Consider the following 14,769-nt stretch of genomic DNA (forward strand, 5'->3'; position numbering starts at 1 on the left):
GGAAGTCCACTTAAGCTTTAAGGAAGGATATAATTATTGGAGAGATAGAAAGGGAAAAGGAGGAGGAGGAGTACTGATAATGGTTTGAGATGTGGAAGAAAAGCGATATGGAGATGGCATGGTGGAGGTCATAAGTGTAACAATCAGGACCAGTGGGAGAGAAAGGAGGAGGATCATATTAACACATGTGCCACCGAAGACTAATACATGGAGGCTGGAGGGTCACAAGGAAATGCAAAAGGAAGTGTTAAAGTGCCTAGACAACATGATAAGAGAGGATGGTAAAATACTATTAGTGGGAGACCTTAACTGAAAAAAAATAAAATAAAAAATGCAGAAATATGTACGTGTATATAAAATAAGGAGGAGCAAACATATGGAGTATTGCTGTTTCTGTCTCCATAATGAAATAGAAAAAAAAAGTGAAATATAAAATTAAATAGAAAATGAAATAGAAAAAAGGTAAAAGTGATATCAAAAATAGAGGTGGAAGAGAAAAAAATAGAAAGGGAAAATGGAGATGAAGTTTATGCAAAGTGACAGGTTGGCAGTGGGAAAAAGCAAAAGTGAAAACTTTTTGGGGTTTGCCTGACTTCTGAACCCTCTAAAGTTTCTGATTGGAGCAGAGCAAACTTAATATTGTTTAGTGCCTCTAAAACTCAATTCCTCCATCTATCAACTCGACACAACTTTCCAGACAACTATCCCCTCTTCTTCAGTGACACTCAACTGTCTCCCTCTTCTACAATGAACATCCTTGGTCTGCTCTTTACTTATAATCTAACCTGGAAACTTCACATCTCATCTCTAGCTAAAACAGCTTCTATGAAGTTAGGTATTCTGAGTTGTCTCCACCAGTTTTTCTCGTCCCCACCAGCTGCTAACTCTGTACAGGGGCCTTATCTGTTTATGTATGAAGTGTGCTTCACATGTATGGGAGGGCATTCCATCTTTTAGACAGGGTGGAATTAAAAGCTTTTTGTCTCATCAACTCCTCTCCTCTAACTGACTGTCTTCAGACTCTCTCTCATCGCCACAATATTGCATCTCGCTATCTTCTAATGTCACTTTCATGTCAACTGCTCTTCTGATCTTGTTAACTGCATGCCTCCCCTCTTCCTTCAGCCTTGCTGCACAAGACTTTTTTCTTTCTCTCACCCCTATTCTGTCATCCTCTCTAATGCAAGAGTTAACTAGTATTTTCAATCATTCATTCCTTTCTCCGGTAAACTCTGGAACTCACTTATTGCTTCTGCATTTCTTCCTTTCTATGACTTGAACTCTTTCTGGAGGGAGGTTTCAACACATTTATCCTGTAATTTTTGATGACTGGCACCTCAGTGGAACTTTTTTTTATTATATTTTTCTTGCTCTTGGCCGGTGCCCCTACTACATGAAAAAAAAAAAAAATTCAGACCTTTTGTTTCACTCTAGATTACTTTCTAATTGTTTATTTAAACTGATTTACATACATATATGAGGAAAAAAAAACAAAAAAAAAATAAACCCCCAAAAAAACATTAACCCCACAAAAAAATAAACTAAAAAAAGTGGATTAGGTTTAAAAAAAATTCTGGGTTTTTTTCAATCCTGTTTTTAAGGGAGACAGTTAATAAAAAGAAATGCATTATTGTCTTTAGGATTAAGGAAAATTAGGAGATCAACAAAGCAGTGAAAGAGAAAGAGCTGAAAGAGGTAATAAACAAAGTGGTGGGAAAGGTACAAGAGGATGGAAGATGTCTGGTAAATGAAGTAGAAGAATATCACAAGGTAGGGAAATTTGTAGGTGAAGGGCACAGACCCATAAGAATCCAAGTTAAATTGCAGTAAGATGCTGAGGAGGCTCTGGCAGGGGGCTGGAGGCTGGCTAAGGATGAGGTAACAAAACATCATAAGGCTAAGAAGAGACTTTAATGAAAAGGAGAGGGAAGCACTAATTAAACTAAGGGAGGAAGCAGAGACAAAAAAAATGAGGAGAGAACGGAAGAGTTTTGGACATGAAAGTGAGGAAGTGGTACCTGAAGAGGAGGGGGAACAGAGAAACATATGAAGGAGGAAAAAAAGACATGGAATGTGGCATATACTAACATTAACCCTATCAGGTCACAAATAGGTTTTTGGATGGTGTCTGTGATACGCAAATCCGGCCGAAAAATCAAGGTTTGTAAAGATGGAAAAGAATCACATTCTCATGCATAATAGGGTTCTACACATCCACTGTGAAAAATTTAGGTCTCTACTCAGCCTGGAAAGGGATGCAATAATGATGGGGAGTTGTATTTCTGGTGATACGTTGTGCTCTGTTGAGTGTTGCCATCGTAGTGGGTGGTTATTTTCCGCTGCAACTTGTGCAGCATTTCTCTCTAAATTACGCAGTATTTTCCACCTGATCTGAGCTGCAGTTGCTCAAAATTGCTCAAGAATGTACAAGAATAATTATTTTTCACACCTGTGCTTACATTATGTCCACAGAAATAATATAAAATACGTTTTCAGAGTGTTTCCTTGGTGTACATACTATTATTTCCAAATTCAACATAAAACACTGGCTTTCTTCGCAATAAAACACAAATAACCGCTAGCGACGTCTGGAAATAATAATAATTGTGAAAAAAGGGGCATCTGATACCTTATGGTGTGATTGCCATTGTGACTATATTTTCCTAACCACACAACTAGTGGCACGTCCCATGAGTCGAGCGAGGATGGGAGAGTGCCAGCTGGCCACAAGCAGAAGCCAGGAGGCGCGCAATTTAATTCTGTGGCTCGTCAAATATGGGACCACGATCGTGGTCAGGAGGCATTTCCCTCAAAGCCACGATCATGGTCCGGAGCACTGAAAGGGTTAATAGCCTGATCTCAGTATTAAGGGAGTTAAATGTTTATTTAAATGAGAAAAGTCCAGATATAATGGGCCTCATAGAAATAAAATTATATAATGTCCATATATAATGGGCCTCATAGAAATAAAATTATATAATGAGTTAAAAGATGGAAAAGAACATTGGACAAAATAGATACAACTTACGGGAAAGAAGTAGAATAAATAAGAAAGGAGGAGGGAGTGATGTTTTTAATTAAGAAAAGCTTAAAGGTGGTTGAAACAGAATGTGGCAATGGACCAGCAGAGGCACTGAAAATTGGAATGGAAAATATACAAGGCAAAAAAGAGACAATTCAAGGTGCCTTACATACCACCTAAAACCAATGCCTGGTCAAATGAAGAATATGAAGAAATGATAAAAGATGCAGAGTGGTGATAAATGCTAAGTGGTGATAAAGTGATCATGATGGGAGCAGTGGTATACTGAGGGAACAGAATCATCTTGAGGGAAGAAATTATTGCAACTGGCAATGGATGATGTATTAACACAATGGATAAAATGTGATACAAAATTTGGAAAAGATGGAGAACCATTGAGACTAGATCTATTACTTAGCAAGGAACTAGAAGGAATTGAGAATGTTCAGAAAGAGTGTCCGTTAGCCAAAAGTGACCATGCAAATATATAATTCAATATAAATAAGGAAATTGAGGGTAAGAGGAATGAAGAACACCATGCTAGATTAGACTGTAGTAAGGCACAGTTTGACAACATGAGGAAGTTTTTTTCGTGAAGAAAGATGGGATATGTTCCATAAGGCTACAAGGGTCCAAGAGAAGTGGGATGAGTTTCTTAAAATATACAAAGAAGAAAACAAGTTTGTGCCTAAAAGGCAGCCAAAAATAGTTGGTTAAGAAGTGTGGTTTAATAAAAGATGCAAAGCAGCAAGAAGGATGAAAGACGATTCATGGAAAAAGTGGAGGAAAACTAAAAGAATTAATCTACAGAATAATTACAAACAAGCAAGAAATGATTAAGTAAAGAGCCTGAGAGATGAACAAAGACAGTTTGAAAACTCTTCTATGGACATGTGAATGATAAACTAAAAAGCAAAATGAGCATAGAAAACCTAAGGGTGGATAGAGTGGTATATGAGGACCTGAAAGAGATGGCAGAAAAGATGAATAAAAGCTTCAAGGAGTTTTTTACAAAAGAAAAGGAATTTATAAGGCCACTGGATGTACAGGAAAAAAAAAAAAAAATTGGGAAATTTTAAGTAATGATACAGGAAATTAATGAAATCATCAAAACTTTAGATGTGAGAAAGGCCACAGGACCAGATGGAGTGTCAGGATGTTTACTGAAAGAATGCAGTAACCAGCTTATAGATAAATTATATACCATCATAATTATGTACCTCTATTAATGAAGGAATAGTTCCACAGGATTGGAAAAGGGTGAACATCATGCCCATGTTTAAAGGAGGAAACACACAAGACACACTAAATTAGTTTTGCTGACCAGTGTAGTAGCAAAAATATGTGAAAGGATAATAAAAAACAAATGGATAAAATTTTTGGAAGATAATGAAATCCTTACAAATTGTCAATTTGGTTTTAGAAAGGGAGATCTTGTCTTAACAATTTGTGTTATTACTAAAGAGTGATACTGGAGTTAGGCAGAGTGCATTTACCTAGATTTAAGAAAAGCTTGTGATAAGGTGCCACATAAAAAAAACTATGGAAACTGAAGAAGATAGGTGGTGTAAGAATGGTGGAATGGATGGAGGATTATAGAAAAAAAAAAGAAAAAAAAAGATGTGAACAGAAATAAGGGACCAGACATCAGTGTGGAGCCTGGTATTAAGTGACCTAAGGATCAGTGTTAGCACCAGTAATATTTGTGGTATATAAAAATGATATAGTGGAGAATGTATTCAGCTATTTGAGTCTTTTCGCTGACAATGCAAAATTTATAAGAAGAGTGAAGGAATTTAAAGATTTTAAAGAATTGTAGAGCTTTAGACAAGGTATGGGAATAGGGCAACAGATGGCAAATGAAATTTAACTCTGGGAAGTATAAAAAGATTGAGTTTGGAAAAGTAACAGAAGGTGTAGTAATAACTATAAGACAGGGAGTGAAACAATTAATAAGACAACAGTGGAAAAGATCTGGGAGTGATATTCTCAGAGGAACTTTCACTGGAAGAACATATTAATAAGATAACTGGTGAAACTCTCAACCTACTGCTTATCTTGACGAAGAAATGATGAGGAAAATAATCACCACAATGATACGTCCAGGATGAGAATATGCAGTGGTAATTTGGTCACCACATTAAAAAAAGAGCAGCAACCAAAATGATACCAGAATTGCAAGATCTGCCATACATGGAGAGATTAACTAGGATGCAACTCCCAACCTTGGAAAGGAGACGAGAGATTGCACTTTACAGATTACTAAGCGGTATGGAAACACAAGATAGGGAAGATCTATTTTTTTTTTTTTTTATGTAGGAAGGACACTGGCCAAGGGCAACAAAAATCTAATAAAAAAAATGCCCACTGAAATGCCAGTGCCATAAAAGGGTCAAAGCAGTGGTCAAAAATTGGTGGATAAGTGTCTTGAAACCTCCCTCTTGAAGGAATTCAAGTCATAGGAAGTTGGAAATACAGAAGCAGGCAGGGAGTTCCAGAGTTTACCAGAGAAAAGGATGAATGATTGAGAATACTGGTTAACTCTTGCGTTAGAGAGGTGGACAGAATAGGGATGAGAGAAAGAAGAAAGTCTTCTGAAGCGAGGCTGCAGAAGGAGGGGAGGCATGCAGTTAGCAAGATCAGAAGAGCAGTTAGCATGAAAATAGCGGTAGAAGACAGCTAGATATGCAACATTGCGGCGGTGAGAGAGAGGCTGAAGACAGTCAGTTAGAGGAGAGGAGTTGATGAGACGAAAAGCTTTTGATTCCACCCTGTCTAGAAGAGCAGTATGAGTGGAACCCTCCCAGACATGTGAAGCATACTCCATACATGGACGGATAAGGCCCTTGTACAGAGTTAGCAGCTGGGGGGGCGAGAAAAACTGGCAGAGACATCTCAGAACACCTAACTTCATAGAAGCTGTTTTAGCTAGAGATGAGATGTGAAGTTTCCAGTTCAGATTATAAGTAAAGGACAGACCGAGGATGTTCAGTGTAGAAGAGGGGGACAGTTGAGTGTCATTGAAGAAGAGGGGATAGTTGTCTGGAAGGTTGTGTCAAGTTGATAGAAGGAGGAATTGAGTTTTTGAGGCATTGAACAATACCAAGTTTGCTCTGCCCCAATCAGAAATTTTAGAAAGATCAGAAGTCAGGCATTCTGTGGCTTCCCTGCGTGATATGGTTACCTCCTGAAGGGTTGGACGTCTATGAAAAGATGTGGAAAAGTGCAGGGTGGTATCATTAGCGTAGGAGTGGATAGGACAAGAAGTTTGGTTTAGAAGATCATTAATGAATAATAAGAAGAGAGTGGGTGACAGGACAGAACCCTGAGGAACACCACTGTTAATAGATTTAGGAGAAGAACAGTGACCGTGTACCACAGCAGCAACAGAACGATCAGAAAGGAAACTTGAGACGAAGTTACAGAGAGAAGGATAGAAACTGTAGGAGGGTAGTTTGGAAATCAAAGCTTTGTGCCAGACTCTATCAAAAGCTTTTGATATGTTCAAGGCAACAGCAAAAGTTTCACCAAAATCTCTAAAAGAGGATAACCAAGACTCAGTAAAGAAAACCAGAAGATCACCAGTAGAGCGGCCTTGACGGAACCCATACTGGCGATCAGATAGAAGGTTGTGAAGTGATAGATGTTTAAGAATCTTCCTGTTGAGGATAGATTCAAAAACTTTAGATAGGCAGGAAATTAAAGCAATAGGACGGTAGTTTGAGGGATTAGAACGGTCACCCTTTTTAGGAACAGGTTGAATGTAGGCAAACTTCCAGCAAGAAGGAAAGGTACATGTTGACAGACAGAGCTGAAAGAGTTTGACTAGGCAAGGTGCAAGCAAGGAGGCACAGAGGCACAGTTTCGGAGAACAATAGGAGGGACCCCATCAGGTCCATAAACCTTCTGAGGGTTTAGGCCAGCGAGGGCATGGAAAACATCATTGCGAAGAATTTTAATAGGTGGCATGAAGTAGTCAGAGGGTGGAGGAGAGGGAGGAACAAGCCCAGAATCGTCCAAGGTAGACTTTTTAGCAAAGGTTTGAGCAAAGAGTTCAGCTTTAGAAATAGATGTGATAGCAGTGGTGCTATCTGGTTGAAGTAGAGGAGGGAAAGAAGAAGAAGCAAAGTTATTGGAGATATTTTTGGCTAGATGCCAGAAATCACGAGGGGAGTTAGATCTTGAAAGGTTTTGACATTTTCTGTTAATGAAGGAGTTTTTAGCTAGTTGAAGAACAGACTTGGCATGGTTCCAGGCAGAAATATAAAGTGCATGAGATTCTGGTGATGGAAGGCTTAAGTACCTTTTGTGGGCCACCTCTTTATCGTGTATAGCACGAGAACAAGCTGTGTTAAACCAAGGTTTAGAAGGTTTAGGATGAGAAAAAGAGTGAGGAATGTACGCCTCCATGCCAGACACTATCACCTCTGTTATGTGCTCAGCACACAAAGACGGGTCTCTGACACGGAAGCAGTAGTCATTCCAAGGAAAATCAGCAAAATACCTCCTCAGGTCCCCCCAACTAGCAGAGGCAAAACGCCAGAGGCACCTTCGCTTAGGGGGATCCTGAGGAGGGATTGGAGTGATAGGACAAGATAAAGATATGAGATTGTGATCAGAGGAGCCCAACGGAGAAGAAAGGGTGACAGCATAAGCAGAAGGATTAGAGGTCAGGAAAAGGTCAAGAATGTTGGGCGTATCTCCAAGACGGTCAGGAATACGAGTAGGGTGTTGCACCAATTGCTCTAGGTCATGGAGGATAGCAGAGTTGTAGGCTAGTTCACCAGGATGGTCAGTGAAGGGAGAGGAAAGCCAAAGCTGGTGGTGAACATTGAAATCTCCAAGAATGGAGATCTCTGCAAAAGGGAAGAGGGTCAGAATGTGCTCCACTTTGGAAGTTAAGTAGTCAAAGAATTTCTTGTAGTCAGAGGAGTTAGGAGAGAGGTATACAGCACAGATAAATTTAGTATGAGAGTGACTCTGTAGTCGTAGCCAGATGGTGGAAAACTCGGAAGATTCAAGAGCGTGGGCACGAGAGCAGGTTAAGTCATTGTGCACATAAACGCAGCATCCAGCTTTGGATCGAAAATGAGGATAGAGAAAGTAGGAGGGAACAGAAAAGGGACTACTGTCAGTTGCCTCAGACACCTGAGTTTCAGTGAGGAAAAGAAGATGAGGTTTAGAAGAGGAGAGGTGGTGTTCTACAGATTGAAAATTAGATCTTAGACTGCGAATGTTGCAGAAGTTAATGAAGAAAAAGTTGAGGGGGGTGTCAAGACACTTAGGGTCGTCGACAGAAAGGCAGTCCGACCTGGGGACATTTATGGTCCCCTCCCGAGATGGGGACTCTGAGGCTGGTGTAGGAGTCGCCATGATGATTTTAAAATTTTTGAGTGATGGGTGTTTGTGTTATTAGGTGCTTGTAGTTTTGTGTGGAGGAAGAGAGTTGTCTTTAGAGGGCAGGCTGTGACTGCCCCCTTGTGTTGTGAGACACAAAGGGAAACGTTCAGTGAGGTCACAGCTGGGTTTAATGATAAGTTCACAGCACCCCCTGAACAGTGCTTTAGACCTCACTGGGAGTAATTATCGTTTCAGCAGGTTTCTACTGCCTTCTCCTGAGGCTTTTGTAATGAACAAAAGAGAAACAAGACAACTTGGAAGAAAACTAAAACCACCAATTGAAGAAGGGTCATAAAGAAGTTTAGCTTTTCTCATAGAAGCAGTGAGGCATGGAATGGACTGGAGAGGAAGTGGTGAGTGTTAATAATATTCATGAATAAAGAAAAGTTGGATAAAAAACAATTATGGAGATGGGACAGTATGAGCTTAGCTTCTCTCCTTTATGTCACTAGGTAAATACAACTAGGTAAACACACACAAACACAAAAAATGGTAGGAATATGGCATGGCAGAGAGTACGAACCCTCATGATTAATGCATTTCAGCACATATACTTCTCTTCATTTGTCTGTCTGGTGTAAACAACACAGAGCACATTGAGTAGTATAACAGGAGCTAGCAGCTAAATGAATGCTGTCAGATTCATATGCACATTTATATTTATTTCCTATTAACTGGTGTAGGACACTGACCATCCAGAGTGGGTGCATTCTTTTGTGTACTAAAATATATAAACACTTCAGAAAAGGAATTATATAGCAAAAATATATATATATAAAAAAAAAAAAAAATTTCCAAAACACTGACCTTCTAGTTGTTTTAGCTCAGAGTAGTAGAGAATGTCTTGGAAACTATCAGAGTAGTAAAGGAGAGTAAGACGGGTGTTGTCTGCAGAGTCGTGGGCAAGACAGCGGGCAAGTTGTAATGCCGGGGTGACCCCTGCTCCACCAACCAGCACTGTGATCTCGTCGAGCTGATTGGCCTTGTACTCAAAGCCACCACAGGGGCCCTTGAACTCCACCATGCTGCCTGTAGGATGAAGGGGTTCATTTTCATTTCTCAGAACCTCACATAGCCTACATTTCATAGCCATACAAAACAATTGGGATAACAATTCCTTCAAACATTTCTATTTTTGCATCCACAATCAAGATCCTAATCTACAAACTCTCCTAGCCTCACTTTGCTCTCTCTCCCATCCTGGGGCTCATTTCTGCATCCATAGGCCTCTCTACCTCAACAGCCACACTCTAATTTAAAACTTGGCCACCTATTCCAGCATTTCATGATTTACAACAATATACCTCACATCCCTCCATCACTACTAAATCTTGTCACTCTTCCCACAACCTTATTCATCTTCAGCTTCCTCCTATTACACATCATCTTAAATTATATAACTAAAATCAAGTTTCTTCCTACTACATGTCACAAGAGCTGGAAGGGAATCCAGTTATGACTTTCGGAAAGTGATGGAATGTTTGTGAAGTGACTAGTTAAGGTCTTTAATGTATGGTGAGAAACAGGTAACATGTCTAAATAATGGTAGGAAGCATGCAATATGCCAGTATATATGGCTAAAGGGAACCTTGGGCATCACAAATTACAGAAGAATAATGAGCTTTGGATAGAACATTTGGAGGAACACAGATACCATGCCATTCATCTTGAAAGCTTGAGACTGAAGATCATAAGGATTTCAGATTTTCTGAAACAAGACTTAATAATACAAAATATAAGACAACATTTTAGTCTCATGAGGAAATATAATCACTGAGAACCAACTGAAGTTCAACTGACCTTGAATGATCCAACAGAGAATACAAAGGAAGAACAAACAGCAACACATCTGTTGGCCATTATGAGACAGGTTGTGATAAGCTACACTACCTTATGTATGGTGACATAGGAAGGACAAGGCAAAGGCACCATTACACAAGGACAAGCTCACCAGGCTGGAGACTCTTGAAGAAGGTGGAGAGCATTCCCTGTGTCTCGTACTTGAGCACCACCTCCAGCCGCCCAAAGTCATCAGGACGAGACACTGGTGAGAAATAGCGGAGGTATTGCTTCCCAGATTCCATCAGCCGTACCTGTTCGAAAAGACAGGATCATGTTACTTATCTGATGGATAATTCTTCTATCAACACAGCTGGAAACCTAGGCTTGGTCATTCATGTGGCCTAACAGGAAGAAGGCCTGCCAACTCACTTTGCCAACACTGATTCATGTCTGCTTCAGGGGTTATTCTCTCAAAGGAATGATCAGTGCAAAAGAGTGATGAGTATTACAACTGTCCATGCTCACACACTCTAATCCTCTTCTCTCTCTCTCTCTCTCTCTCTCTCTCTCTCTCTCTCTCTCTCTCTCTCTCTCACACTGTACCAGCATCTACCCCATTATTTCTTGCCATCCCTCTGTCTTGGGGATGTAAGCAAAATTCTTAGGATCAGCAACCAGGGTAGAACAAGATATAATGGGTTCAAGCTTGAAAAAGTTAGGTTTAGGAAGGAGATAGGAAAAATTGGTTCTCAAATAGAGTGGTAGGTGAGTGGAATTGACTCAGTAATCATGTTGTTAGTGCTAGGACACTAAAGAGCTTTAAGAGAAGATTAGACAAGTTTATGGATGGGGATAATAGATGGAAATAGGTAGGTATATATGTCTAAATCTTGATGAAATATTATGGTAAGTAAAATAAAAACTTTTGAGAGATGTTACTGATAAAATAAATGAATCAATAAAGAAAATTGTGTTGCTTTTTTTGCTGGTTAGGAGTGCATGACAAGTAGTTTTGTCATGCACTCTTTCTCAACACATCTGTCTTGTTCATGTCATCTCTTCTTGTCAGTGTCATGTCTTAACACTAAATGCACATTCAGAATGTAAGCAATGCTTAATTTCTCTTGTTACTTTTTTTGATCATCAACATTACTATGAGACTGGCAAAGGCTAACTGAATCAAAGACTGTTTGATGACCACTCTTAAAAACTACACTCACCTGTCAATTTAACCAACTTTGAATTATAAGAATTTGAACTAGTGAGCTCTGAACTAATGAGAATGTTAATTATATGAATTACATGATTATATAATAGGAAAACCTCATTGACATATAGACTGACATAAAAAAACAACCTTGATTCATATAGATGTGCAAGAATATGAAATGAATGTGTGGTTCATAAAAACTGAACTCCAATGAGCACTGCCTGTGGTTTGGGTGGGAAGTTTAATTACAGGTTGAGTTCAAATCTATAAGCATATATCTTGTGACCTGACCCACCACTAGGTCAGGTGGTTGACTCCCTTGCTGCATCCTAACCCACTGGTGGCCATTTTAAAGCTAATTACTATCAATCTAGTTATCCAATAATGGTGCACATATTTACATTTTTGAGTATCAATGATTATGTTTATATGGAATGAAAATAACAATTTACAAAAAGTTTATTATCTAACACATAACTGTATTATTTTGAATTAATACTACAGTCAGACATGATAAATTACCTGCAATTGTATTTTTTCTTTTTTTTACAATGTAGTGTTAGAAAAACATTTTCCTTGAATTTTCTATACAGTTTATTTGATGGTAAGGTGGAATTTATTGATGCAAAGGAAAAAAATAATATATTTTCATGGTCAAGAAAAATCCTTGAGAAAACTGCTCAACATGTATTTCTACATGAAATAAATATAACATATATGAATTTAAACACAAAATTAGTAATATGTTTTTAATGTACACAAAAGAAGAAACTCTGAAGGAAACTCTGTCATGGGGAATGACAGCCAGAATCCCATGCTGGTCCTAAGCTCTGATAAAAGAGGAGGATTGTCACGATAGGCCTAGCAAGCCGGTGATGTAAAAAAAAAAGACACTGCTTGGGAAACTCAAGGATCAGCCTTGGAACCAGGACGGACCTATTGTAGACGAAACAGATGTTTATGGACAAGACCTCGGATGGTGCCAAAAATTAGATGTGCAACTTTAAACATTAACATTGCTACCTACACAGATAAAGAAGAAATAATTGAAATGATGCAGAGAAGAAATATAGATATATTTGGTATAGCAGAGACAAGACATTTTGGAAAAGTAAGAGGAAAGGATCTCGGTGGTGGGTTTGTTCTGATGTAAAGTGGAGTCGGGGCAGGAAGAAGGAAACATGGCATAGCATTCATTGTAGGACCAACACTCTCACCATACATTCAAGAAGTAAAATTAATTAATGAAAGGCTAATGTACTGTATTCTGAACATCAGGGACAAGAAATACTTTATATATCAGGTGTATGCACCTCAACAAGGACACACTGATAAAGAAAAATGAGAGTATAGGGAGATGCTGGAGGATGACATTAATCTGAATCGAGATAATGTCACTATTATCATGGGTGACTTTAATGCTAAAGTAAGACAGGATAAAAGAGGTATAAAAGATATCATTGGACCCTTTGGAGAAGAAGTGAAAAACACAGAAGGAGAAAATCTGATAGACTTATGCATGAAAAATAACATGAAGATTATGAATGGCTTTTTTAAACATAAAGATGAACATCATTATACAAGGTACAGATGGAATCAAGTGACTCAGCAGTTCAACCAAAGGTCCATAACTGATTACATGCTGACATCAGATAAAAGACTATTCAAAGATGTAAAAATCCTACCAGGTGACTCACTAAATTCAGATCACAGACTTCTAATTGGGGACCTGAATATTAAGAAGGTTAAACCTAAACAAACACAAAAGAGAAAAGTCATCAAAGTTGAGTCACTTAAAGATGGCGAAACAAAGGATAAATATAGAGCAGCAGTAGATGAGAAAATTGATCGTAGAGAAGAAGATGAGGACTGGCAAGCTCTGAAAGAAACAATCAAAGGTGTCGCAGAAGAAACGTTAGGAACAAAAATGGTGGGAGGTAGTAAAAAAAGGCATACACCTTGGTGGACAGAGGAAGTAAAGTGTGCAGTCAAGGAAAAAGTGAAGACACTGAGAAAATGGTTAAGACATAAAACACTGGAAACAAGAATGGAGTATGTCATTGCAAGAAATAAGGCTGAAGAAGTGAAAAGAACAGCACAAAAAAATGTTTGGAAAAAGTTAGGAGAGACAGCGAAACAAGATCTAAAAGGTAGTAAGAAGAAAATCTTTGGATTAGCAAAGTCATATTGGAAGGACAAAAGCATGGTGTATAATATTAAATATGAAGTAGGTAATGTGATCATAGAACTGAACAAGATAAATGAAAAATGGCAAAACTATTTTAAAAACCTGCTGAATGCTGGAGGTGAAGACATTGGTAAAGGCATGGAGAACGAGGAGGAGGATGGTGAGAGACAAGAACAAGATAATGAAATAACAAGAGATGAGCTAAAAGCCCTGAAGAAGATCAAAAATGACAAAGGACTGGGATGTGATGCCTTACCAATCGAGTTGATTAAAGAGGGAAGTAACATCCTGAAGAAGATATTGAGAACATTCAATAAAGCCTGGAGAGAAGAAACCATACCACAAGATTGGGATAAGACCATCATACTACCCATCTATAAAGGAAAAAGTGACTTGGGATGCTGCGACAATTATAGAGGCATTTCTCTCATTAACCTCATAGCTAAACTTTATGAAAGAATTCTTGAAAGGTGAGCTAGAACAGTGATAGAGCCGAAGCTAGGTGTTACTGTATGTAAAGCATATGTACCTCACGTCATTATTCCTCGGCATTTATAAGTGAAATGTTCAATAGGTTTCTATTTGCATGAAAACGTGTAATATGTGTAAGTATCAGTATTCAATGCTATATTAAGCACCAAAGCCGATGCTCACTTGTTGGTAGTGTGGGGTTAACCCGCTGGTCGCCTGCGGGCATCACTCACGACCAAGTCGCGCTCAGACAAAGACGGGCAGGATGGTGACCGAGGTAAATACTTTAATTTTGTAGTAAAAACTGATTGTCATAGTGCCAAGTTGATTGCATGTATTGTTAATGAATATCGTAATATGTTGAAAGTGTTTAATATCAGTGTATAATGTTATTTTGTAAGAAATTGAGACCGAGAACATGTTCGCAGTTCTTATGGTCATACCTACCTCATCAATAAACGTCAGAGAAAGAACTGCCTTTCCTTGACCCTACGATGATGGGTGTGATCAGTAAAACAGACCACCTGAGAGCCAATTGATGCCCAGCCGGTGCGGCTAAAGTAAGAACTCGATCCTACAAGTAAGAACTCGACCTACAAGCAAGAAATTGGCTCCATGTGAAACCATAGCAAGAGTGAGTCACAGGACGAGGGGACGCTGACGTAAGCCTATAGGTTGACCTCTGAGGCCCTGGGG

General features: G+C 38.9%; 1 protein-coding gene across 3 annotated transcripts in view; it reads right to left on the minus strand.

The window, feature by feature from the left end:
- LOC135093485 (uncharacterized) overlaps nucleotides 1–14,769 on the minus strand; it is a 195,789-nt gene that overhangs the window by 21,922 nt on the left and 159,098 nt on the right. For all 3 annotated transcript variants that reach the window (XM_063992765.1, XM_063992766.1, XM_063992767.1), the window contains exons 13-14: nucleotides 10,374–10,515; nucleotides 9,230–9,451 (exon numbers count right to left, since the gene is read on the minus strand). In XM_063992765.1, the coding sequence (XP_063848835.1) occupies nucleotides 9,230–9,451; nucleotides 10,374–10,515 (364 nt within the window). The remainder of the gene's footprint in view (nucleotides 1–9,229; nucleotides 9,452–10,373; nucleotides 10,516–14,769) is intronic.

Source organism: Scylla paramamosain, chromosome 43 (assembly GCF_035594125.1).
Source record: "Scylla paramamosain isolate STU-SP2022 chromosome 43, ASM3559412v1, whole genome shotgun sequence".
NCBI classification, from domain to species: domain Eukaryota; kingdom Metazoa; phylum Arthropoda; class Malacostraca; order Decapoda; family Portunidae; genus Scylla; species Scylla paramamosain.